Source organism: Heterodontus francisci, chromosome 20, assembly GCF_036365525.1.
Source record: "Heterodontus francisci isolate sHetFra1 chromosome 20, sHetFra1.hap1, whole genome shotgun sequence".
NCBI lineage: Eukaryota > Metazoa > Chordata > Chondrichthyes > Heterodontiformes > Heterodontidae > Heterodontus > Heterodontus francisci.
The window spans coordinates 65,018,570-65,044,033 of record NC_090390.1 but is presented as its reverse complement, the minus strand read 5'-3'; the positions used below and the strand labels follow the sequence as shown (position 1 = coordinate 65,044,033).

Below are 25,464 nucleotides of genomic sequence, written 5' to 3'. Positions count from 1 at the left end.
TCCAGCTGTGGCCTAACTCGCGTTTTATACAGCTCCATCATATCCTCCCTGCTCTTATATTCTATGCCTCGGCTGATAAAGGCAAGTACAACATATGCCTTTCCAACCACCTTATCTACCTGTGCTGCTGCCTTCAGTGATCTATGGACAAGTACACAAAGATCCCTCTGACCCTTCTGTACTTCCTAGGGTCCTACCATTCATTGTATATTCCCTTGCCTTGTTAGTCCTCCCAAAATGCAACACCATCATTATCATTTATCCACAAGTACATGCGGGAAATGTAGTTATACTGATAGTCTGAAATGCTACAGCATGGGCTTGGGGTAGGGTGGAGTGAGTTGATGAGTGGCATGGTGCCACCCACAATGTTCACATGCAAAATCACAATTTATCAACCTACTGTACTGCCAAGGACTATTGCATTGGTCAAGAGCAGAGTATTCCAAAAGCTGTTTAAAGAAAAGCACACTTTTGTACTATCGAGTTTTCAAAATCAAAATATATAAAAACATAAGTTTCTTAGTGGCTGTAGCTGTACTATAGCTGATGTAAAGCAAAACTACTGCATGTTGATCTTTGCGTGGTGGTATCTCTTATATTGATACTGACCAGATTGGGTCAGTGCCAAAGGGACTATACCCAATGCATTGGAAAGAAAAATGTCAGTGCAGCCTCACAATCATCATGATGCCCAGTAGAGGTATGTCCTATTCATAACTTCAAAACATGGTCACCAGTGTTCCTACCTCTCCCACCTCTTCAGGCAGTGTGTTCCAGATTCCAACCACCCTCTGGGTGAAAAAATTCCTCCTCAAATCCCCTCTAAACCTCCTGCCCCTTACCTTAAATCTGTGCCCCCTGGTTATTGACCTCTCCACTAAAGGGAAAAAGTTTCTTCCCATCTATCCTATCAATGCCCCTCATAATTTTGTATATCTCAATCACGTCCCCCCCTCAGCCTTCTCCGCTCGCTCCAGCCCAGGCAATATCTTGGTGAATCTCCTCTGCACCCTCTCCAGTGCAATCACATCCTTCCTATAGTGTGGCAACCAGAACTGTACACAGTACTCCAGCTGTGGCCGAACCAGCATTTTATACAGCTCCATCATAACCTCCTGCTCTTATATTCTATGTCTAGGCTAATAAAGGTTTTTAATGAGCCACAATGGACATTAAAAATGGACATGGGCTGCGAAGATGGCCAATGGTCAGCTGCCCCGACCGGCGTCATCAAAAGCTGACACTGTCTTCAAGGACAAAAGAATACCTTCCAGACTAAAAGGTGTCATCAACGTCCATCCTGAAGCCATCAGGAGACATTCCTGAATTGAATGGGTTTCTCCTGAAACAAAGGAGTCTTCACCCTCCTCAGGATCAATGTCTTACAACAAACCAGGATGGATCTAACCAACCTAGACCCTCACCATATTTGGAAAAGGAACTGAGAAGTCACATGGTGGTCTCCTTTTAAAAATCTTCTAAAATATGGACTGCAGAAAAAGCAGCAAGCAGACAAGGAAGTACCACTGTACTTGAAAAGAACTGGAGACTGTAACATCTTCAGGTCTCCGAGCCCATTCCTTTTCAAGTCCACCAGTACAGAAAACAAACCTCCAAGTGATGAGACGACAAGCAACTAACTTAATGACCTGCTGAAAATCCACCTCTTCAAGAGAATCCTGCAACAACTTTGATACATGACTGGCTACTGAACGCACCTAACTACATTTCAGGGGTGCAAATAGCTTCGTCACTGGGCCCACAAAGCATGCCTTTTCCCCAAGACGAGCCAAATCATGTGACTTACAAATTATTTCTTTGCTTGTAATTAGTAAAAGTGCACTAACTTTAACAGCTTTCTTTCTCAAGTGTGTGTATGCAGTCAGTGAGTGATGTAGCATTAGACTTTCAGGTCAAACGTGTGAATAAAAATAATCCTACTTATTTAAACCCAAGAAAAGCGTGCAGCTGGTTATTCAAATTAGCTATACACTCGGGTCAAGAAACACACACGTCTTCCTTGTTAAAACACTTTGATTATGGGCAGTAAAGGGAAAAGAACAGGAGTTTCAGTTCTCTCGCAATTCTGTCCATAACAATCAAAAATGTAGTGCTTTATGACAAACAATTTTGGGCTTACTAATGCTGAAGGTAGATTGACAAAAGCTAGCATGTAACACAGATAGCTAGGTGGTGCAGTAAACTAGATTATACTTTGACCTCTGGAGCCGGATCTGAATTAAATCAAGACTTTTTTAAAAAATGAACATTTCCACTTTCAGATTGTTGTAATGGATACAAAGGGAATGGATTTTGGAAATCTCAGCCTAGTTCCTAGCCAGTGAGGGCTAGCAGCAGGAAAATACTTAAAATTCAATGCTAAAGTGGCAGTTTTATTTCAATGCCACAGAAATGGCTATCGTAAGAGCACAAATTACTCTTGCAAGACACAAGAAAAGTGAGGCTCATAATAGCTCCACAGAATTCTATGCTCTGTGGAGATTTTAGCTCTTGTCATGTGACACTCAAATTTTACATTAAGGCTACTAAAACATCCAGTACTAAAATTAACACCTCAAATAGAAATTTTAAAATCTTTCTCCCACTCAGTCTCCATTTTAATTTTTACATTTTTTTTTAAACATTTTCATCACTTCACTTAAAGATTAAACTTGCCTATTGTTCCAAGACCTCCACTGATGTCCTCATTCCAGCGTGGGGAGACACATTAATAAATTCTGTGACTTGACTGGCTGAAAAGCCTGTATTTAAACCTGATCAGAAATCACACTTTCTGCACCATGAAAGGGTTAACTTATTCATGTTATTGAAATGACTTGCTTTTCAATGAGATGTTAAGTGCTTTGCTGGTTTGAGACAATTCAGTGATGGCCCAGGGGAGCAGGTATTGTCATAAATGAGTTATTTGGTTGACAGCACCCCAAAGATCTTCTTGGTGTATTGGCATTTATGTCCAGCTGACAGCATATCCACTTTAATGGCCTTGGCAATTAACAAGCATGCAAGCCATTTTCTGCTTTGTTCAAAACACAAAAAAGGAGACACTACTTTAATGTCAACATCAAGATAAGAAGAGATCTGGCTTGTTATGGTGACTGTATCAAAGAGATATTCAGAAACTGGCTAACAGCCCTAAGACTTTAAAAAATGATGTTGTTCAATATGTTGTGGCTCTGCAGCATTGCTCAGATTGACAGTGCAATGGTGCAGAATGCAAACATACCTCGTATAGCATTAATGTCATTTGACACATTGCTACTAGAGCCTACTGTTTACTGACCCTAGGCGTGGCCATCCGTTACACCTCCTAGTTGCCAGACCCAACCATTTCCCTTTTTTGTTTAATTCATTCATGGGATGTGGACATCTCTGGCAGATCAGGACTTATTGCCATCCCTATCTGCCCTTGAAGTGGTGGCGATCCACCTTCTTGAATCACTGCAGTCTGTGTAGTGTAGATACAGTTTTGCTAGGTAGGAAGTTCCTGGATTTTGACACACTGATAACGAAGGGAAAGTGTGATATATCCAAGTCAGATGATGTGTGACTTGGAGGGGAACTTAGGGGCGGTGGTGTTCTCATGCACTGACTGCCCTCATCCTTTGAGGCTGCAGATGTTGCAAGTTTGGGAAGTACAGTCGAGGCAGCTTTGGTGAGTTGCAGATGGCACACACTGCAGTCACGGTGCGCTAATGGAGGGAGTGAATGTTTAAAATGGTGGATTGGGTGCAAATCAAGCAGGCTGCTTAGTCTTGTAAAGTGTCATGTTTCTAGTTCCGTTGAAACTGCATTCATCCAGGCAAGTGGAGAATATTGAAGTATTCCATTACACTCCTGACGTGCCTTGTAAATAATAGAAAGGCGTGGAGGAAGTCAGGATAGGAGTCACTCGACAGTGTTACCTAGCCTCTGATCTGCTTCTGTAGCCACTGTATATATATATGGCTGGTTCAGTTAAGTTTCTGGACAATTGTGACCCACATAATGTTGATGGTGGGACATTCGATGATGGTAAATGTCATTGAACACCAAGAGGAGATGGTCAGATTCTTTCTTGCTGGAGATGGTCATTGCCTGGCACTTAAGTGGCAAGTAACATTCAGTCCACACATCAGCCCAAGCCTGCATATTGTTCAGGAGTTGCTACTGGTGAGCACAGACTGCTTAATTATGAGATGTGAATTAACCCAAACACTGTAATCAACAGCAAACATCCCAATATTTTTTTTTGTTTGTGAAATGTGGGTGTCACTGGTGAAGCCAGCATTTGTTACCCATTCCTAATTGCCCTTGAGAAAGTGGTGGTGAGCTGCCTTCTTGAACCGCTGCAGACCTTGGCGTGTAGGTACACCAACAGTGCTATTAGGAAGGTAGTTTCAAGACTTTGACCCAGCGATAGTGAAGGAGCAGCGATATTGTTCCAAGTCAGGATGATGTGTGACTTGGAGGGGAACTTGCAGGTGGTGGTGCTCCCATGCATCTGCTGCCCTTGTCCTTCTAGGTGGTAGAGATCGCAGGTTTGGAAGGTGCTGTCGAAGGACCCTTGGTGAGTTGCTGCATTGCATCTTATAGATGGTACACACTGCTGCCACTGTGCATCAGTGGTCGAGGGGGTGAATGTTGAAGGTTGCGGGTGGGGTGCCAATCAAGTGGGCTGCTTCGTCCTGGATGGTGTTGAGCTTCTCGAGTGTTGTTGGAGCTGCACCCATCCAGGCAAGCGAAGAGTATTCCATCACATTCCTGACTTGAACCTTGTAGATAGTGGACAGGCTCTGGGGAGATAGGCGAGTTACTTGCCACAGAATTCCCACCCTCTGATCTGCACTCGTAGCCACTGCATTTATGTGGCTGGTCCTGCTCAGTTTCTGGTCAATGGCAACCCCCAGGATGTTGATAGTGGGGGATTCAGTGGTGGTAATGCCATTGAACATCAAGGGGAGATGGTTAGATCTTCTCTTGTTTGAGATGGTCATTGCCTGGCACTTGTGTGCCAAGTAACATTAGCGCCATACATCAGTCCAAGCCTGGATGTTGTCCAGGTCTTGCTGCATATGGACATGGGCTGGTTCAGTATCTGAGAAGTCGTAAATGGTGCTGCACATTGCACAATCAGCAAACATTCCCACTTCTGACCTTATGATGGAGGGAAGGCCATTGATGAAGCAGCTGAAGATGACTGGGCCTATGACACTACCCTGACGAACTCCTGCAGTGATGTCCTGGGACTGAGATAATTGACCTCCAACAACCACAACCATCTTTCTTTGTGCTAGGTATGAATCCAACCAGAGAAGAATTTTCCTCGATTCCCATTGACTCCAGTGGGCTCCTTGATGCCACACTCGGTCAAATGCTGCCTTGATGTCAAGGGTAGTCACTCTCACCTCACCTCTGGAGCTCAGTTCTTTTATCCATGTTTGGAAAAAGGCTGTAATGTCAGGAGCGGAGTGACCCTGGCAGAACCCAAACTGAGCATCAGTGAGCAGGTCACTGCTGAGCAAGTGTCGCTTGATAACACGGTCGATGACCCCTTCCATTACTCTGCTGCTGATCGGGAGTAGACTGATAGGGCGGTAATTGGCCAGGCTGGATTCGTCCTGCTTTTTGTGCACAGGACATACCTGGGCAGATGCCAGTGTTGTAGCTGTACTGGAAGAGCTTGGCTAGGGGTGCGGCTAGTTGTGGAACACAAGTCTTCAGTACTATTGCTGGAACATTGTCAGGGCCCATAGCCTTTGCAGTATGCAGTGCCTTCAGTCGTTTCTTGATATCATGTGAAGTGAATCGGATTGGCTGAAGACTAGCATCTGTGATGTTGGGTACCTCAGGAGGAGGTCGAGATGGATCATCCACTCAGCACTTCTGGCTGAAGATAGATGCAAATTCTTCAGCCTTGTCTTTTGCACTAATGTGCTGGGCTTCTCCCATCATTGTTGATGGGGATATTTGTGGAGCCTCCTCCTCCAGTTAGTTGTTTAATTGTCCACTACCATTCACGACTGGATGTGGCAGGACTGCAGAGCATAGATCTGATCCTTTGGTTGTGGGATCGCTTAGCCCTGTCTAGTGCATCTGACTGTATGATGGAGGGAAGTTTACTGATGAAGCTGAAGATGGTTAGGTTTGGAACACTGCCCTGAGGAAGTCTTGCAGTGATGTCCTGGGGCTGAGATGATCAGCCTGCAACAATCATAACCATTGTCCCGTGCATGAGGTATGGCTCCTGCCAGTGAAGAATTTTCCCCGATTCCGATTGACGTCAATTTTACTCGGGTTCCTTGGTACCAGAGTCAGTTAAATGCTGTCAGTCACTCTCACCTCACCTCTGGAACTCAGCTTTTCTGTCCATGTTTGAACCAAGGCTACAACAAGGTCTGGACTAGAGTGGTCCTGGCAGAATCCAAGTTGAGCATTGGTGAGCAGGTTATCAGTGAGTAAGTGCCATTTAACTGCACTGTCAGCAACACCTACCATTACTTCACTGATGCTCAAGACTGGACTGATTAGACAGTAATTAGCCAATTTGGATTTGTCCTGATTTTTGTGGACAGGGCATTCCCAGGCAATTTTCCAGTTTTGCAAGTAGATGACAGTGTTGTAGCTGTACTAGAACAGTTTGGCTTGAGGTTGTTCTAGTTCTGGAGCACATCTTCAGCACTGCAGCCAAGATGTTGTCGGGGTCCTTAGCCTTTTCTGTATCCAGTGCCTTCAGTTGTCTCTTGATATTACATCGAGTGAATCGAATTGGCTGAGCACTGGCTTCTGTGATGCTGGGGACCTCAGGAAGTGATTAAGATGGATTATCCACTTGACACTTCTGCCTGAAGATATTTGCAAATGCTTCAACCTTGTTTTTTGCACTCATGCCATCATTGAGGGTGGGCACGTTCATGGAGCTTCTTCCTCCCATTGTTTAATTGCCCACCACCACTGTTGACTGGATGTGACAGGACTGCAGAGCTTTGGTTGTGGAATCCCTTAGTTCTGTCCACAGCATGCATGTAATCCTAAGCTTCACCAGGTTGACATCTCATTTTTAGATACGCCTGGTGCTGCTCTTCTCCTCTCCTCATGGAACCAAATCTGGTTCACTGGCTTGATGGTAATGGTACAGTGTAGAAAATGCTGGGCCATGCGGTTACAGATTGTGGTTGAATACAATTTTGTTACTGCTGATGGCCTACAGCGTCTCATGGATACCCAGTTCTGAGCCACTCTATCTGTTCTGAATCTGTCCCATTTAGCACAATGGTGGTGCCACACAACACAATGGAGGGTATTCTCAGTGTGAAGATTGGACTTCATCTCCACAAGGACTGTGTGGTAGCCACTCCTACTCATACCATTCTGGACAGATGCATCTGCAGCAGATAGAGTGGCAAGAATGCGGTCATGTAGGTTTTGTCTTCATGTTGATTATCTCACCACCGGCCACGGGCCTAGTCTGGCAGCTATGTCCTTTGGAATTCAGCCAGCTCAGTCAGTAATTTATTTATTTTTATTTAGAGATACAGCACTGAAACAGGCCCTTTGGCCCACCAAGTCTGTGCCAACCAACAACCACCCATTTATACCTATCCTACATTAATCCCATATTCCCTACCACATCGCCACCATTCTCCTACCTACACTAGGGGCAATTTACAATGGCCAATTTACCTATCAGCCTGCGAGTCTTTGGCTGTGGGAGGAAACCGGAGCACCCAGCAGAAACCCATGCGGTCACAGCGAGAACTTGCAAACTCCACACAGGCATTGCCCAGAACTGAACCCGGGTCACTGGAGCTGCGAGGCTGCGGTGCTAACCACTGTGCCGCCCAAATCCAGCCACTGTGGTGATGGACATTTAAGTCCCCACCCAGAGTACATTGTGTCCCTACTATACTCAGCACTTCTTCCAAGTGGTGTGAAACGTGGAGGAATACTGACTGATTCATCAGCTGAGGGAGGGCTGTAGGTGGTAATCAGCAGGTTTCCTTGCCCATGTTTGACCAGATGCCATGAGACTTCATGGGGCCCAGAATCAATGCTGAGCACTCCCAGGGCCACTAACTCCCAATTGCACTGCCACCTTTGCTGGGTCTGTTCTACTAGTGGGACATGACATACTCAGGAATGGTAATGGAGGAGTCTGGGACGTTGGCTGAAAGATACGATTCTGTAAACATGACTGCCAGGCTGTTGCTCGATTAGCCCTGTGGTACAACTCTCCCAACTTTAGCACAAGTCCCAGATGCTAGTGAGAAAGACTTTGCAATGTTGACTGGGCTGGGTGTGCTTTTGTAATGTCTGGTGCCCAAGTCGATGCCAGGTGGACTGCCCGGTTTTATTTTATTAGACTTTTTCAGAGCGGTTTGATATAGCTGAGTGGCTTGTTGGCCCATTTCAGAGGGCAGTAAGGGTCAATCACATTGCTGTGGGTCTGACGCCACAGATAGGCCTGACCAGATTAAGGACAGCAAATTTCCTTCCCTAAAAGACATCAGTGAACGTGATGGGCTTTTACAACAATCATGTTTCATGGTCACCGTTACTGACACTTGCTTTTTAAATCCAGATTTATTTAGTTAACTGAATTCAAATTCCCCAGCTGTGTGGTGGAATTTGAACTCACATCTCTGGTTCATTAGAACAGCCCTCTGGATTACTAGTCCAGTAATATAACCACTATGCTGCCATATACATGCTACTACTGGGCTTTGTGTCACCCACAGGCCTACTCTGTTTTGTACAGTGGGGGAATGGGGAGTGTAAGATGGAGGGCTGGACTTCATTAGCGTGCCGAGCTCCATTGCGGCGCGCTTTGAACTTGGCGGCTTGCCGACATGGAAGTGCCGCCGCACAGCCCCGGTGATATTCCAAGCAGGGGCTGATTTAAACAGGGGGGTGGAGCAGCCACCCTAAATGGCGTAAAGGGGGCAGCCGCCGCGTCCCCAGCATTAGCGTCCGGCGCCATTTTTAAAGGGCTTGAAGCCCTTCGTGAAGATTTAAATGTTTAAAGGTACAGTATGCTTTTTTTTTCATAATTATGATAAGGAGGCCCTTCCCCGACCCCCCCAATGGTCACTTCTTTGCCCAATATTGACAAAACTTGCCTCATCCCCTTACCTGAACTTACCTCCGAAGCTAACTTTTGCCCTTCAACCTCTTCCCACCATCCCCACAGCCAATAAAAAGTGTTTTCCCCCTCCCCATCAGGTTCTCGCCTCAGAATTCCGTACTGAGTTCCGAAGACGCGTGAGCTGCGTGGAGCGGCCACCACCTGCAGGCAAGTTCATTTACGTCTATTCAAGGTTAATTTAAATATTTAGATGAAGGCCCCGCTGCCATGCGGCCCGGGGGGGGTGGGAGGCCACACCAAGGTAATATGCGGCAGGCCCTTCATGACTTTGGGTGTCGAGGCAGGCCTTCCCCTCAGAATTTTACCCGCCCCCCCCCCCGGCTGTGACCCAGGCGTCGAGGAGCTGGCAAAATTCAGCCCGGAAAGGTGGGAAAAAGGGGGAAAATGTAGGAAAGGGACGAGCCTAAAAGGGGAGTAAGATAAGGAAATCATAGGGTGGAGTTATGGGGTTGAGGTAAGAAAATATAGAGGTTGATTTGAGTGTGCATGGGATATAGGATGACAATCAAAGAAGAAATGAACAGAGGAGCAAATAGGGAAAAGAATGGGCAGGGGAAAGATTGGGAGCAAGGGGCTGTAATCAACTGTAAATTCAGAATCAGACAATGTTAAAATTTGAGGGTGTGGTGGAGGGCAGGTAGGAGAATAGATGAACACAAGGGATAGAATTACTGAATGAGCTGAGGGACATGAACTGGAGGTGCCAGGGAGGGAAAATCAACAAACGTACAAAGGGGCACGCAACATATAGAGCATAAGCAGGTATTCCAATGATGCAATGGTTGCAAAAAGAGACACAGCCTGGCCACATGCACAATTTGGCTCAAAAGTCACCGAACAACTCCCAGTCCAAAAGCAATCCTACATTCAGAGTTGGCATCCCACCCCATCCAAAACCTACCACCCTACTCATGACGAATACCCCACAGGCACCCCCAAATGGCTTACATCACTGATGCCTTCCTCCCCATAACACCACACCATTCGAGAAGAAAAACAAAGGCAAAAGGTGAGGATGATGGACAATTAGCAATGCCAAAGGAGATCAACTGGTAATACAGTAAATATCTTTCACCTAGCACCCACTTTCTGTTCATCAGTTTTCCATAATATTTGGCTGATTTGATTCAAACAGCAGCAAATCAGAGCTTAGGCAAGATATAAATGAAAAGCGATGGGAACAGCTGGAAAACTGCCGAGAAACGACAAAAGGACTTACGAAATACAAAATCAAATCCTCAACAACCAGCCAGGGGAATCTTCCAAACAAGAAAATAAAGAACCAATTAAATCACTTAATAGGTTTTCAAAAAAAATCTGGTCACTTTTTTCCCCCTCCAAGTAACTGAAATTTCCATCGTCTAAAGTAGCGTTTTAATCAAAAAAATTATATTTTCACAATAACATGACCAACTTATCCACTGTGCGTCTTCATAACACATTCAATTAAGTTTTTATTTTAAGGCCTCAGCCTCTTTCAGTAGCCTAGACATGATAGCTATATCTCCAGATAAAAGTGTGCTCGCTGAAGGCAGATTCTGCAGACTGAGCATTTGCTGCGTGGACAAATTCCCAGAATGCAGTAACATATGAAGATATGAGTTAGGAGCAGGAGCAGACCATTCAGCCCCTCAAGCCTGCTCCGCCATTCGATACGATCATGGCTAATCTGATTGTGGCCTCAACTCTATTTTCCTTTAACCCCATAACAAAAAGACTTGCATTTGTATAGCACCTGCCACTACCTCAGCACATCCCAAAGAACTTTGCAGCAGTACTATTTGAAATGTAGTCAATGTTGCAATTTAGGAAATGCAACAACCAATCTGTGTACAGCAAGCTCCTCCAAACAGCAATGGGATAATGACCAAATAATCTGTTTTTAGTGCGGTTTTTTTTATTCATTCATGGGATGTGGGTGTCACTGGCTATGCCAGCATTTATTGCCCATCCCTAGACCATTTCAGAGGGCATTTTTAGGAGCCAACCACATTGTTGTGGGTCTGGAGTCACATGTAGGTCAGACCAGGTAAGGACAGCAGATTTCCTTCCCTAAAAGGACATGAGTGAACCAGAAGGGTTTTTGCAACAATCGACAATGATTTCATGGTCACCATTCGACTGGCGTTTAATTCCAGATTTATTAACTGAATTCAAATTTCACCATCTGCTGTGCTGGGATTTGAACAAATGCCCCCAAAGCATCAGCCGGGACTCTGGATTACCAGTCAAGTGACATTACCACTACGCCACTGCCTCCCCAATTTATTGCCCATTCCTAATTGCCCTCGAGAAGGTGGTGGTGAGCTACCTTCTTGAACCGCTGCAGTCCATGTGAGGTAGGTACACCCACAGTGCTGTTAGGAAGGGAGTTCCAGGATTTTGACCCAGCAACATTGAAGGAACGGCGATATAGTTCCAAGTCAGGATGGTGTGTGACTTGGAGGGGAACTTGCAGGTGGTGGTGTTCCCATGCATCTGCTGCTCTTGTCCTTTGTGGTGGTAGAGGTCGCGGGTTTGGAAGGTGCTGTCTAAGGAGCCTTGGTGCGTTGCTGCAGTGCATCTTGTAGATGGCACACATTGCTGCCACTGTGTGTCAGTGGTGGAGGGAGTGAATGTTTGCGGATGGTGTGCCAATCAAGCGGGCTGCTTTGTTCTGGATGGTGTCGAGCTTCTTGAGTGTTGTTGGAGCTGCACCCATCCAGGCAAGTGGAGAGTATTCCATCACACTCCTGACTTGTGCCTTGTAGATAGTGGACAGGCTCTGGGGAGTCAGGAGGTGAGTTACTCATCGCAGGATACCTAGCCTCTGACCTGCTGTTGTAGCCATGGTATTTATATGACTACTCCAGTTCAGTTTCTGGTCAATGGTAGCCCCTAGGACATTGATAATGGGGAATTCAGCGATGGTAATGCCATTGAGTGTCAAAGGGAGATGGTTAGATTCTCTCTTGTTGGAGGTGGTGATTGCCTGGCACTTGTGTGGCGCAAATGTTACTTCCCACTTATCAGCCCAAGCCTGGATATTGTCCAGGTCTTGCTGCATTTCTACACGTTCTGCTTCAGTATTTGAGGAGTTGCGAATGATGCTGAACATTGTGCAATCATCAGCGAACATCCCTACTTCTGACCTTATGATAGAAGGAAGGTCATTGATGAAGCAGCTGAAGATGGTTGGGCCTAGGACGTTACCCTGAGGAACTCCTGCAGTGATGCCTTGGAGCTCAGATGATTGACCTCCAACAACCACAACCACCTTCCTTTGCGCTAGGGATGACTCCAACCAGCAGACAGTTTTCCTCAATTCCCATTGACTCCAGTTTTGCTAGGGCTCCTTGATGCCATACTCGGTCAAATGTTGCCTTGATGTCAAGGGCAGTCACTCTCACCTCACACCTCTTGAGTTCAGCTCTTTTGTCCATGTTTGAACCAAGGCTGTAATGAGGTCAGGAGCTGAGTGGCCCTGGTGGAACCCAAACTGAGCATCACTGAGCAGGTTATTGCGAAGCAAGTGCTGCTTGATGGCACTGTTGATGACACCTTCCATCACTTTACTGATGATTGAGAGTAGACTGATGGGGCGGTAACTGGCCGAGTTGGACTTGTCCTGCTTTTTGTGTACAGGACATATGTGGGCAATTTTCCACATTGCCGGGTAGATACCAGTGTTGTAGCTATACTGGAACAGCTTGGCTAGGGGTGCGGCATGTTCTGGAGCACAGGTCTTCAGCATTATTGCCGGAATATTGTCAGGACCCGTAGCCTTTGCAGTATCCAGTGCCTTCAGGTCGTTTCTTGATATCACGCGGAGTGAATCGAATTGGCTGAAGTCTGGCATCTGTAATGTTGGGGACTTCAAGAGGAGGCCGAGATGGATCATCCACTCAGCACTTCTGGCTGAAGATTGTTGCAAATGCTTCTGCCTTATCTTTGAAGTGTTAGTTAAGGGACAAATATTGGCGAGGACACCAGGGCTAAGTCCCCTGCTCCTCTTCAAAATAGTACCCTGGAATATTTTTCGTCCACTGGAGGGGGCAGATGGGTCCTTGGTTTAACCTCATTACCCAACAGTTGGAATGTTTCTCTTCAGCTTTAATTTAGAAGACATGTTTGTTTTTCAAAGTTATTGGAAAAATAAGTTAGAGATTATATTCTAAAAGCTTTATTCAGGTAGAGATTTGTTAATTAAGTATTCTTGAACTTACATATTTTTAATCTGGTACTACAACATCACCTGGCACATCATTTTATTTTATGACTTACTGGAGTTGAATTCAAAACTATTGCTGATGATGGTTTCACAAATATACATTACCGTAATCCGAAAGTGCAGTTAATGTGAAAAACCACAATGGCTGTCTGCATCCCAAGATAAATCTGAACTTGAAAATGATGTAGAGATCAGCACTTGCTTATGGGTCGATACCTTTGAAACTAAATTTAGATCCAAATCAAAATGAGCTTTGAGGTACTGTCATGAGTTCTTGCAGCTTTTGCTCTGTCACCAGATAGAGCACTCTGGGAGCCTGCACAGCTTTCCTCTAATTTTTCTATATTGAGGCCCACATACATGAACAAGAGAGGTGGATGCTTTCCAGGGAAGGAAATTCATCTATGGTTAAAGTTTCTATTTTATCATATATGTTTGAACTATGAAGTAAAGCTCCACTGAGTGATAAATATTCGCATCAAGGCAATTTTAAGTAAAATGTTAGCAATAGTAATATATTTACATGTTTTACTTTCATTGAAGCAGCACAAAAACACTTGAAGTGTAAATAAGCTTCGCAAAGGGACATTTCACAGAAAATTAAATTCTGAAGTCCTCAGTTTAGTGAAATCAGAAACAAAATCATTAAGTAATTGCACTTACCTTGGAGCAGGACAACATTCCACTGAGCATTTTGGTTCCTTTACCAATGCCAACCACTGAAGTCAAATAACAAAGGAAAACAGTAATTATTTTAAAATGTGGAGATAAAAAGAATTACAACAAATCTGAAATGAAAACAGGAAAGACCAGGAGTGTGGTGCAGCATTATGATCAGGAAACTGGTCTCAGGGCTATAATGCATAAATAAATTTATGAAGCCATCAGCACAGGGCTCAGCTGCAGTTAACACAAACTCAAGTACAAATAAAAAAGAGGTTGTATTGTTGCTGTGTAACTCATTGGTCAGACCTCATCTTGACTAATATGTGCAGCTCTGGTCACAATCAGAAAAGATATTAACAAGGTAAAGCAAGCAACATAGAAAATGTTGTTGCCAGAAATTTAAACTCTGAAGTAAAGCTAAGAATATTTTGGGCACTAATCTTTATGAAAACATTGTTGTGTTGGAATTGAGAGAAGTATAACAAGGACGATTCCGGAATTTGGGGCTCTAACCAATGTTCCCACTATGCTGTGCGTCCATGCACCTGCACAGCCATCGGGAATGTGCCACACAGGAAACAAACAGGCCACACACAAGCAACATTCCATTTAAGATGTGCACACGTGTGTTAACCTTAAAAGGACTGCGCAATGCAAAAGGCCGGCCATGCACAGATGCAGCAGTTAAAGAGAACATTAGCTCTAAGTCATAAAAAGTGTATCGGAACCAAACCTTTTCCTCATTAAAAAACAAGAGAGGAGATTGTGCAAGTTTTTACGTAAATGTAGGCCGATCATTTGAACTTACAGAAATAGAAAATGAGTACAAATAAGACTAGCTTCAATCAAGATGGAGATTGGATGAATATTTTCTCTCAATTATATGTGAATACCATCTATGCAAGTGGTCCAGTCCATTATATATTCAATCCACTCAAAAATCAGCAATACCTGTGGCATATGATTGATTGCATGCCCACTTAAGCCCAATGCTTTTACCTATTTAAACTCAATATTTCTAAAGGCTTTCCCACTCATTTATCTATCCAACAGCACCTTAATGTTAAATCAAGAGATTTAAATTTCAGCTGCCTTCCATTTCCCATATCTAACAGTTAGAGGACTCATCAGCTGGTCTTGCAATGAGCATGTATTTTGCTGCTCTCACCAGCATTGTTTAAAATTTGAGCTCAAATTAAAATGCTGGTAAACAAAGCAAGCACGTGTTGACTGCAAGTAATTTGTCATGTGTATCTTCTGGTACAGTCATGGCTATTTTCTGACATAGCAATGAAATAAGACAGTGTGGGGTGACAACAACACCCAAGAAGTCAAATAATATAAATAGCTACAAGAAATGCTGGAAATACTCAGCAGGTCTGGCAGCATCTGTGGAGAGAGAAGCAGAGTTAACATTTCAGGTCAGTGACCCTTCTTCAGAACTGACCTGAAACGTTAACTCTGCTTCTCTCTCCACAGATGCTGCCAGACCTGCTGAGTATTTCCAGCATTTCTTGTAGCTTTTTCAGATTTCCAACATCCGCAGTATTTTGCTTTTAATATGAATAGCTAATTAATTCATCATTACAAAGTATGTTTTCTTCGCACACCGCCCCCCCCCATCTTACCAAGCACTCCTGATGCTGCACTATCAAGGGTTCCTCCATGTCCCAGCTTCAGAACTTGTTTCTTTCTTTTCATTGGATGTTGCTTGACACCAGCTTCTATTTCAGCAGTACAATTAAAATGTCAGACTACATACAATGATACAGCCATGTTTCATTTAAGATTTATTTCAAACATTATGACAGCTTTAAAATGTAATTTTATAAGTTTTAAAGATTGTGTTTTGTTCTGTCCTCTGTTGGAATTTACATGGTGCTATGAATGGACTGCAGTGAAGGCAGCCTACCATCATCTCGTCATCCTTGCCTGCAATGCCTACATCCTGAGAACGAGCACTGAAAAACAAATGATCTTGGTGATATATAGAGTATGGGTTTTAAACTTAGTTCAGGGTTGAAGTATTAAGTGAAATTTCATTTGGTTTAGTTTGGTTCAGTTCAGCCAACAGCAGGGGAGTGGGATCCTCATCAATTTCCAGTCTTCATGGTTTTAAATTGTATCAAGTCTGAAAACAGATGGATTCTCTCCAACCTGCTTATTTGGTCAACAACTAGTTTTGTCATCCATCACCAAATCTGGCTGGGTCACATCAAGCACAACTGGGCTTTGTTCTCCCTTGCCAATCATCCTGGAGAGAAATAGATAACACCCAGAATCTCTTTAAACCCATCCCTATGCCCCATTCACCAAATGTAAGGAGCTCATGGACTTCTTTGTCACCAAAAAGAGAGACCACTCAACTCAGCAGCCTCTGATGCTTCCCACCCTTCCCCACAAGCCAAAACCTCCCCCAAGGCTCCCCCTAACCTAACCTAGCACTGAATCAGCATCTTTCTACAGTTTCTTTGCCATCTCCCATCATGCTCTCTCCAAATGTATCTTGTCTCTTGATCCCATTTGCATTATACTGACCACTCAGCTCCCATACTAGCTGACTTGGTAAATGGATCCCTCTCTGCACATAATTTCCCTTTGTTTTCAAGACACCAGTCACTACCCCTGCTCAAAAAAAAAAAACAACTCTCTGTCCTTGCAAGCAACTGCCCTATCTCCAACCTCCCTTCCTCGCTAAAGTCATTGAACATATTACCTCTTCAATATGTGCCCATCTTTCTTGCAACTCCACAACTGAACCCTTCTAATCAGGTTTCCATCCCAGCCACAGTACTGAAATGAGCTTGACCAAAGTTACAAGTGACATCATGAGATTTCCCATCCCTAATTGAGAAGCTGGTGGTGTGCCACCAACTTGACCCTCTGCAGTCCATGTGGTGTCGGTCCACCAACAGTGCTGTTAGGGAGGGAATTCCAGAATTTTGACCCAGCAACAGAGAAGAAACAGCGATATATTTCCAAGTCAGGATGGTGTGCGAGTTGGAGGGGAACTTGCAGGTGGTGGTATTCCCTTGCGCCTGCTGCCCTCACCCTTGCAGGTGGTAGGGGTTGCTGTTTTGGAAGATGCTGTCAAATGAACCTTGCTGAGTTGCTGCATTCCATATTGTAGATGGAACACACTACGGCCACTGTGCATTGATGGTGGAGGGAGTAAATGTTTAAGGTGGTGGTGGAGGGGTGCCAATCAAATGGGCTGCTTTATCTTGGATGGTGTTGAGTTTTTTGAATGTTGTTGGAGTTTCACTCATCCAGGCAACCGGAGAGTATTCCATCACACTCCTGACTTATGCCTTGTAGATAGTGTACAGGCTTTGGGGAGCCAGGAGGTGAATTACTTGCCACAGAATTCCCATCTTCTGGCCTGCTCCTGTAGCCACAGTATTTATGTGGCTGGCCCAGTTAAGCTACTAGTTAATGGAACCGCAAGATGTTGATGGTGGGGGGATTCAGCAATGGTAATGCCTGAACGTTGTCCAGATCTTCCTGCATGCGGGCACAAACTGCTTCATTATCCAAGGAGTTATGAATGGGACTGAACACTGTGCAATCAATGAACAAACAAATGCACTTCTGACCTTATGACGGAGGGTTGGTCATTGATGAAGCAACTGATGATGATTGGGCTCAGGAAACCGCCCTGAGAAACAGCTACAGCGATATCCTGGGGCTGAGATGATTGGCCTCCAACAATCACAACCATTTTCCTTTGTGCTAGGTATGACTCCACTGGTGCAGTATGCCTCCCTGTCTTCTCTGAAGCCTTTGACACTATCTTCGTCCAGCAACCTTCCTCTTTTGCTCAGCTCACGGAAACTTTCTTCACTTGGTTCCACTCTTACCTATTCAATCATAGGTATAGCATCAGCAGTAACTGCTTCTCTGCCTGCTCCTACACCATTGTCTCCAAACATCTGCCCTCGTCGCCCTCTTTCTACATGATGCTCCTTGATGCCATCATCTGAAGACATAGGGTTAGGTTCCATACGTATGCTGACAATACCAACACACAAGCACTTCGACCCATCCTAGATGTGTCAGAAAAGGTCAGACTTGGAATAAGGTGGAACAAGACTGCCCAACATTTAAGTGTTAAGGACCACTGTCCATAGTCTGTGTTTAATAGGAAGTGTCATTCCATTTCCAGGAAAGATGTGACCATTTTGCTCTGAAGTCAATTGGCAACCAGAAAGCAGGTTCCTGCAATTACAGTCCTGCAATAGCTTCTCATTCATTATGCTTTCCAATCCCTTTAACACAACAGCAGCCGCTACCATAAAGAAGCTGGTTGAGAGTGTATCGCAGCCAAGCTTGATCTTGTCTTGCCGATACCCACATAATGCACTTCCACAAAATACAGACATGGGAGGCCTTTCAATCCTTTTCAGCTCAATCAATACAGGAAATAAGTGGCTCCCCTATCACATCATCTAACTGTAAATTGAATGAATCTAAGGGTTTCACCTTCACTAGCTTAACATTTTAAGTGACAATCACACTGTGTGAAGTTCTTCTTGACATCTGCCCTATAAAATTGACCTTTCAACAGTCTGCCCTCCCTTATTCCAGTGCTTTGACTTACTTCTACTGCTCCAGATTTAGTTTTCCTATGCCAAATAACATTTTATACTCCTTACAGGTCCTCTCTCCATCACATCCTTTCAAGCAGCAAGGACTCCAATTTCTCCCCCCATAACAAATCACTCACACCAGAAATCATCCCCTATGACATAAATGTCTTTGAATAACAAAACAAAAATATCATATTCAAGGAGCAATTTGAGCTGGGCACTGTACGTTTTTGCATTTATACCCTTCAGCTTACACTGTATTTGTGCATATTGGAGAAAAAATCTTGCACTTCTTTTAGCATCTTTCACAATGTCCCAAAGCAATTCACAGCCAATGAACTGATGCCACAAATGGAAATGTATTTGCTCCTTATTACACAGGAGACCTGGTTCCTTTTATTTCTTCAAACTATCGTTAGATTTAGATCCCAACAATCGAGTTTCTAATTGATATGATCCCAGACTCGAGAGCAATTAATATGATGCCAGACGCAAGACCCCAATTTGTATGTTATCCCAGAGATGCGCAATTAATATGATTCCAAACGTGAGCGCTCCAAATTAGTCTGATTCTGATCCTAGACACGAGCCGCCTAATTAAATATGATTCGACCGCGGAAGAGCTCCCAAGGTCCTTGCTCTTCGCAAGGTCCCATGACCAGCAGATATAAATGACTAGATAATCTGTATGTTAATCACGCTGGTTGAAGGATAAATATTGGCCAAGATAACATAACTCCCTTGTTCTTCTTCCAATCATGTTCAACCTGCATTAAAAACATGGTCATATTGTCACGGTCCTGTGTTATTTGTTTCTCTCCTCAGAAATTTGGCGTTACGCCTTTAAGACTGTAAAAAGAACAGTGTACCTTTAAGAACTCTCCAGAGGCACAGTGAGCCAGGATGCATTCTGGTTGCCAAGCAACAGCCAGAGAGAGAGGGGACACGCGATTCAATGCTGCAGTTTGACTTTTGAAAACTGGCTGGCTGAGACTGGTTTGCAGAGAGACTGTTCTGCAGAGAGAGAGAGAGAGAGAGAGAGAGAGACTGTTCCAACAATTGAAGGAAGCAGAGCTCTGAGACAATTCAAACTAAAGGAAGAAAAGCCATGTTATTTCTCTCTCAAAATTCTACAAAGCTTCAAGCTGAATTAATTCCATTCAAAAAGAAAAAAGCTTTTTCCTTTCACAACAAATTATTGGTTTCTGCTGTGCTCTTCGCTGGGAAGAAAAGAGTTTAATACTGCAACAGCCGAACTTTTGGAAGGGCCTTCTGTTTTCATCGGACCTTGGAAGACTAAAAGTGAACTCTGACTGTGCTGTATTGGAAGACCATTCATCAGGAACATAATTTGCAAAGACTTTTTTTCCATTTTCTCAGTCAGCTAATTTAAAACCGAGTATGTGTATGCAAATGCGGGAGCTAGATTTTTAAGTAATCTTTAGATATTGGTTTATCTTAGTAGTGTTTAAGATTCTAGTTTTTTAAAAATGAATAGTTAATTTGTTGATATCTAAAGATACTTGGTTTGGTCCGCGTCATTCGGGGGTTACTAGATTGTTCAATTTGGCTGTTTTCTTCGATTTGGAAAACTTAAAGAAATATGATGCGATCTGTGGAGCGACGGGACTGAATTGACATTGCGTTGCTCCCACCGAGATCAGAATTATATATTTTAATTGGGAGCTCTTTCACAGTCCAATCATATTTAATTAGGTGGCTCGCGTCTAGGATCATAGCATACCAGGCGGCTCACGTCTAGGATCAAAACATACAAGGCGACGGGCCAATTGCTCAAAATAGTTAGGTGCTTGATGGCCAGCACAGACACAATGGGATGAAGGGCCTGTTTCTGTGCTGTGTAACTCTACGACTCTATGAGATAACTGACATTATAGCCTAACATTTGGAATTAGAAGGGGAATACAGGGAACAAGAAAGTCGTAAGTCACAGAATGATGCAGTGATATTGGCTAGGATTCAGTTAGAAACGAAAAAACTTGAGGCTGAAGAAGAATTAAGAAAACTTGAACTTCAGAGAGAAAGTGAAAAAGAGAAGGAAGTTAAGCTAAAAGAGATGGAACTACGACAAAGGGGTAGTTTTGAATCCAGGGAAAATTCAGGTCAGGAAGAATCTGAATTTAGCTCAAAACCCAGCGAAAAGCTGTTTAAATTTATTCAAGCTGTTCCTAAGTTCAAGGAAAGGGACATAGAGGCATTTTTCATAACTTTTGAAAAAATAGCCAAACAGATGAAATGGCCAATGGACATTGCTTATACAAAGCAAGTTGGTCGGCAGAACTCGAAGTTTATGCCATGCTTCCTGAAGAGGCTTCTGCAGATTATCAGATAGCAAAAAAGGCGATTCTCGCTGCGTACGAGTTCGTCCCTGAAGCTTATAGTCAGAAGTTTCGGAACTTACTGAGATTGGTTGGGCAGGCATATGCAGAATTGGAGGGCGAAGCAAATGAATTTTGACCGTTGGATACGGGAATTAAAGATGGAAACCACATATGAGAACATTTGAGAATTGATTCTTTTGGAAGAGTTTAAAAATTCCATTCCTTCAGTGGTGAGAACTCACATAGATAATCTGAAAGTTTGAAAGCTAGGCAAGCAGCGGACATTGCTGATGATTTTGAGCTTGTGAATAAGCCAAAATCTTTTGTCCATCACCCCCATAAACCCAAGAAGGACAGAAAGTGGGAGAGTGAAAGGAAGGCAAGTAGCCGGGGACAAGAAGGAACAGCTGGGAATGCCCCAGGATCACCTCCTCAAGTCAGAAAGGAAGGTGCTGAGGGTAGAAGTGAGGTTCGCAAGCTGAAGTGTTATCATTGCCACAAAACGGGTCACCTTCGGTTAGAATGCTGGGAATTGCAAGGTAAACCCATAGGACTTGTGGGGAAATGTGAGGAAGTGACGAAGATGATTGATGAAGGAAGGGCAGTGCATGTTGTCTATATGGACTTCAGTAAAGCCTTTGACAAGGTTCCTCATGGCAGACTGGTACAAAAGGTAAATTCACATGGGATCAGAGGTGAGCTGGCAAGATGGATACAGAACTGGCTCAGTCATAGAAGACAGAGGGTAGCAGTGGAAGGGTGCTTTTCTGAATGGAGGGCTGTGACTAGTGGTGTCCCGCAGGGATCAGTGCTGGGACCTTTGCTGTTTATAGTATATATATAAAAATGATTTGGAGGAAAATGTAGCTGGTCTGATTAGTAAGTTTGCGGATGACACAAAGGTTGGCGGAGTTGCGGATAGCGATGAGGATTGTCAGAGGATACAGCAGGATATAGATCGGTTGGAGACTTGGGCGGAGAAATGGCAGATGGAGTTTAATTCGGACAAATGTGAGGTAATGCATTTTGGAAGATCGAATACAGGTGGGAAGTATACAGTAAATGGCAGAACCCTTAGGAATATTGACAGACAGAGAGATCTGGGCGTACAGGTCCACAGGTCACTGAAAGTGGCAACGCAGGTGGATAAGGTAGTCAAGAAGGCATACGGCATGCTTGCCTTCATCGGTCGGGGCATAGAGTATAAAAATTGGCAAGTCATGCTGCAGCTGTACAGAACTTTAGTTAGGCCACACTTAGAATATTGCGTGCAATTCTGGTTGCCACACTACCAGAAGGACGTGGAGGCTTTGGAGAGGGTACAGAAGAGGTTTACCAGGATGTTGCCTGGTCTGGAGGGCATTAGCTATGAGGAGAGGTTGCATAAACTCGGATTGTTTTCACTGGAACGACGGAGGTGGAGGGGCGACATGATAGAGGTTTACAAAGTTATGAGTGGCATGGACAGAGTGGATAGTCAGAAGCTTTTTCCCAGGGTGGAAGAGTCAGTTACTAGAGGACATAGGTTTAAGGTGAGAGGGGCAAAGTTTAGAGGGGATGTGCGAGGCAAGTTCTTTACACAGAGGGTGGTGAGTACCTGGAACTTGCTGCCGGGGGAGGTGGTGGAAGCAGGTACGATAGCGACATTTAAGAGGCATCTTGACAAATACATGAATAGGATGGGAATAGAGGGATACGGTCCCCGGAAGTGCAGAAGGTTTTAATTTAGACAGGCATCAAGATCGGCGCAGGCTTGGAGGGCCGAATGGCCTGCTCCTGTGCTGTACTGTTCTTTGTTTTGTTTGATTTGTTGGGGTACGCAAAGCTAATGCAGAGGAAAAGACTCTGACTGACAGTCTAAAACTATAAGCTTTGTTAAAGCTATAGCTACATCATTAAAGCTATTGCTTTAACGAGAGTTGTAAAACCAGATAATAAAACTAAAAGGAGTGCAGAGGTTAAGAATAAAATACCCGAAAATTATAATGAATTTTTGTCAAAGGGTAAAGTAACTCTATATCCTGTAAGTGAGGTAGGAAAAACTATTATACTTAGGGATACAGAAGCAACCCAAACTCTTTTGCTGGGGAAAAGATATAACGTTTCCACCAGAGAGCGCTTTGAACGCTAAAGTTTTAGTTAATGGAATTGGTGGGGTGTATATACCTGTACCTTTATATAAAGTACACCTAGAGAGTGACTTAATATCTGGGATGGTAACTGTAGGAGTTGTCCACAGTTTGGCAGTAGAGGGAATTGATCTACTCCTAGGGAATGATTTGGCTGGATCAAAAGTATCAGTTTCTCCTATAATTACAGAGGAACCAAGTGAAATTAAGGAAACTGAAAAATTACAGGAATAGGTTCTGGGAATATTTCCTGCAAGTGTCGTCACCCGAGCAATGGCTAAACAGGATCCATTGTCGGAGGTAAAAGGGACACCACAAACAGATAGCCAAGTATCTGAAACCTTATTTGGGGATTTAGATAATCCAAATGAGATTTTTTTTTTTTAACAGATCTTCTATAATTGCAGCACAGCAAGCTGATCCAGAGATATACCGAATGGCACAGACAGCTCTAAGAGAAGCTAAGGCGAAAGGAGTTCCGGAAGGCTATGATATGGCAAACAGGGTTTTGAGAAGGAAATGGAGACCTCCTCACAGATGTGCAGATGAAGACTGGACAGTTGTTGAACAGATAGCGGTACCACCTAAATATCGCCAAGGATTAATAAGGTTAGCACACGACATTCCTTTTGCAGGACAGAGGGGAATTCAGAAGACCAAATCACACAGAAGCCAACATTATTATTGGCCAGGTCTTACAAAGGATGAGGGACAATTTTGTAGGACATGCCATAGATATCAAATGGTGGGAAAACCACCACCTACCATAAAACTGGCACAACTAGTTCCCATACCAGTGATCGAGGAACCATTTAGCATGATATTGGTAGACTGTGTAGGACCCATGCCAAAAACAAGCAGGACCTCAATACATACTTACTATCATGGGTATGGCTACTCGATTTCCAGAGGCCATTCCTTTGAGGACAATTACTACTAGAGTAGCGTAGAAAAGTTAACCCAATTCCTTACGAGATATGGATTGCCACTTGAAGTTCAATTAGATCAAGGTTCTAATTTCATGTCTAGGATATTTCAAGAAGTCAATTTGGGGATTAGACAGTTGAAATTTTCAGCATATCACCCACAGTCACAGGGAGCTTTAGAGAGATTTCACCAAACTCTCAAAACAAAGTGGGCAGACAAGAATGCAAAAACCCACAATTTTCAACCAAGGGATGAAGTATTAGTCTTGTTACCATTGCAGGGAGAACCATTAAAAGCACGGTTCAGTGGCCTATATAGTGATCAAAAGAGTGGGTAGATTATTTGATCAACACCCCTGATCGCCGGAAGAACAACCGGTTGTGTCACATCAATATGCTAAAGCAATATTATCATTGGGAAGAGGATAAGCCACTACAGATATGTCAGGTAATCGGGACTGTTCAGTAGGAAAAGGATAGTGAGGATGAGGCAGAAGCAGGCCTAGGACATTCTCAGATTGAACCTTCAACTATCAGATTAGCAAATACAGAATGGCTAGGATAATTAGACAATATGCTTTTGCACTTCGAGGCAAAACAACACGAAGACCTAATCAGGCTTTTCACAACATTTAAAAGAGTTTGTAGGGATAAGCCAGGATTGTACAAGCTTAACCACACACGATGTGGATATGGGGGGGACCATCCTTGCCGTTTAGGTCCAGACAGACAGACCCAAGTGGAAGCAGAGGTCCAAAGTATGCTGAAGGGCAGCTTAGTTGAACCTAGTCAGGACAGCTGGAATTTGCAGGTGGTCTTGATGCCTAAAACCTGGTGGGTCGGCTCAAAATTGCATAGACTACAGAAAAGTCAGTAAGGTAATGAAGGCAGACGGCTACCCAAATTCTCATTTAAAAGACTGTATGAACAGAGTGGGCAACACCATGTGCCTTAAAGAGACAAATGTAATGGAGGGATACTGTCAAATTCCTTTGACACCCCAAGATAAGGAAAAGTCAGCTTCTGTTACACTGGACAGGGTTTTTCAGTATCAAATGATGCCACAAAGGTTAAGGGGTACTCGAGAAACTTCTCAGAGGATAGTGAACTCAGTAGTGGTCAGTGCTCCTAGCTGTGCAGTTCACCTGGCTGAGGTGATGGACAACAGGGTCACTTGGAAGGAAAACACGAAACAACTGGAAGACGATGCTTGGAAATTTGAAATGGGTTAATTGGGACAACCTTTGTGAAATTTAAAGACAAAAATGTTTCGATGGAACTTATTGCTATAGTCTTATCATTTCAGAAAATTGTGTACATCAGGAAAAATAATGGTATCGCCGAAGTTTTGTCACAGATTTAACCATGTTAACTCAGATGGCGACGGTATAAAAAAAAGCTGTAAATTATTAGTAGAGTGAATGGTGCGTAAATGCAGGAAAAAAATGTGTTTCTTC

The 25,464-nt window shown here is 43.8% G+C and overlaps 1 protein-coding gene across 2 annotated transcripts in view; it reads right to left on the bottom strand.

The window, feature by feature from the left end:
- trub1 (TruB pseudouridine (psi) synthase family member 1) overlaps nt 1–25,464 on the bottom strand; it is an 82,269-nt gene that overhangs the window by 49,564 nt on the left and 7,241 nt on the right. Inside the window, exons 2-3 of one of the 2 annotated variants that reach the window (XM_068052963.1) lie at nt 15,650–15,745; nt 14,019–14,074 (exon numbers count right to left, since the gene is read on the bottom strand). In XM_068052963.1, the coding sequence (XP_067909064.1) occupies nt 14,019–14,074; nt 15,650–15,745 (152 nt within the window). The remainder of the gene's footprint in view (nt 1–14,018; nt 14,075–15,649; nt 15,746–25,464) is intronic. The other variant, XM_068052964.1, reaches the window with a different exon arrangement.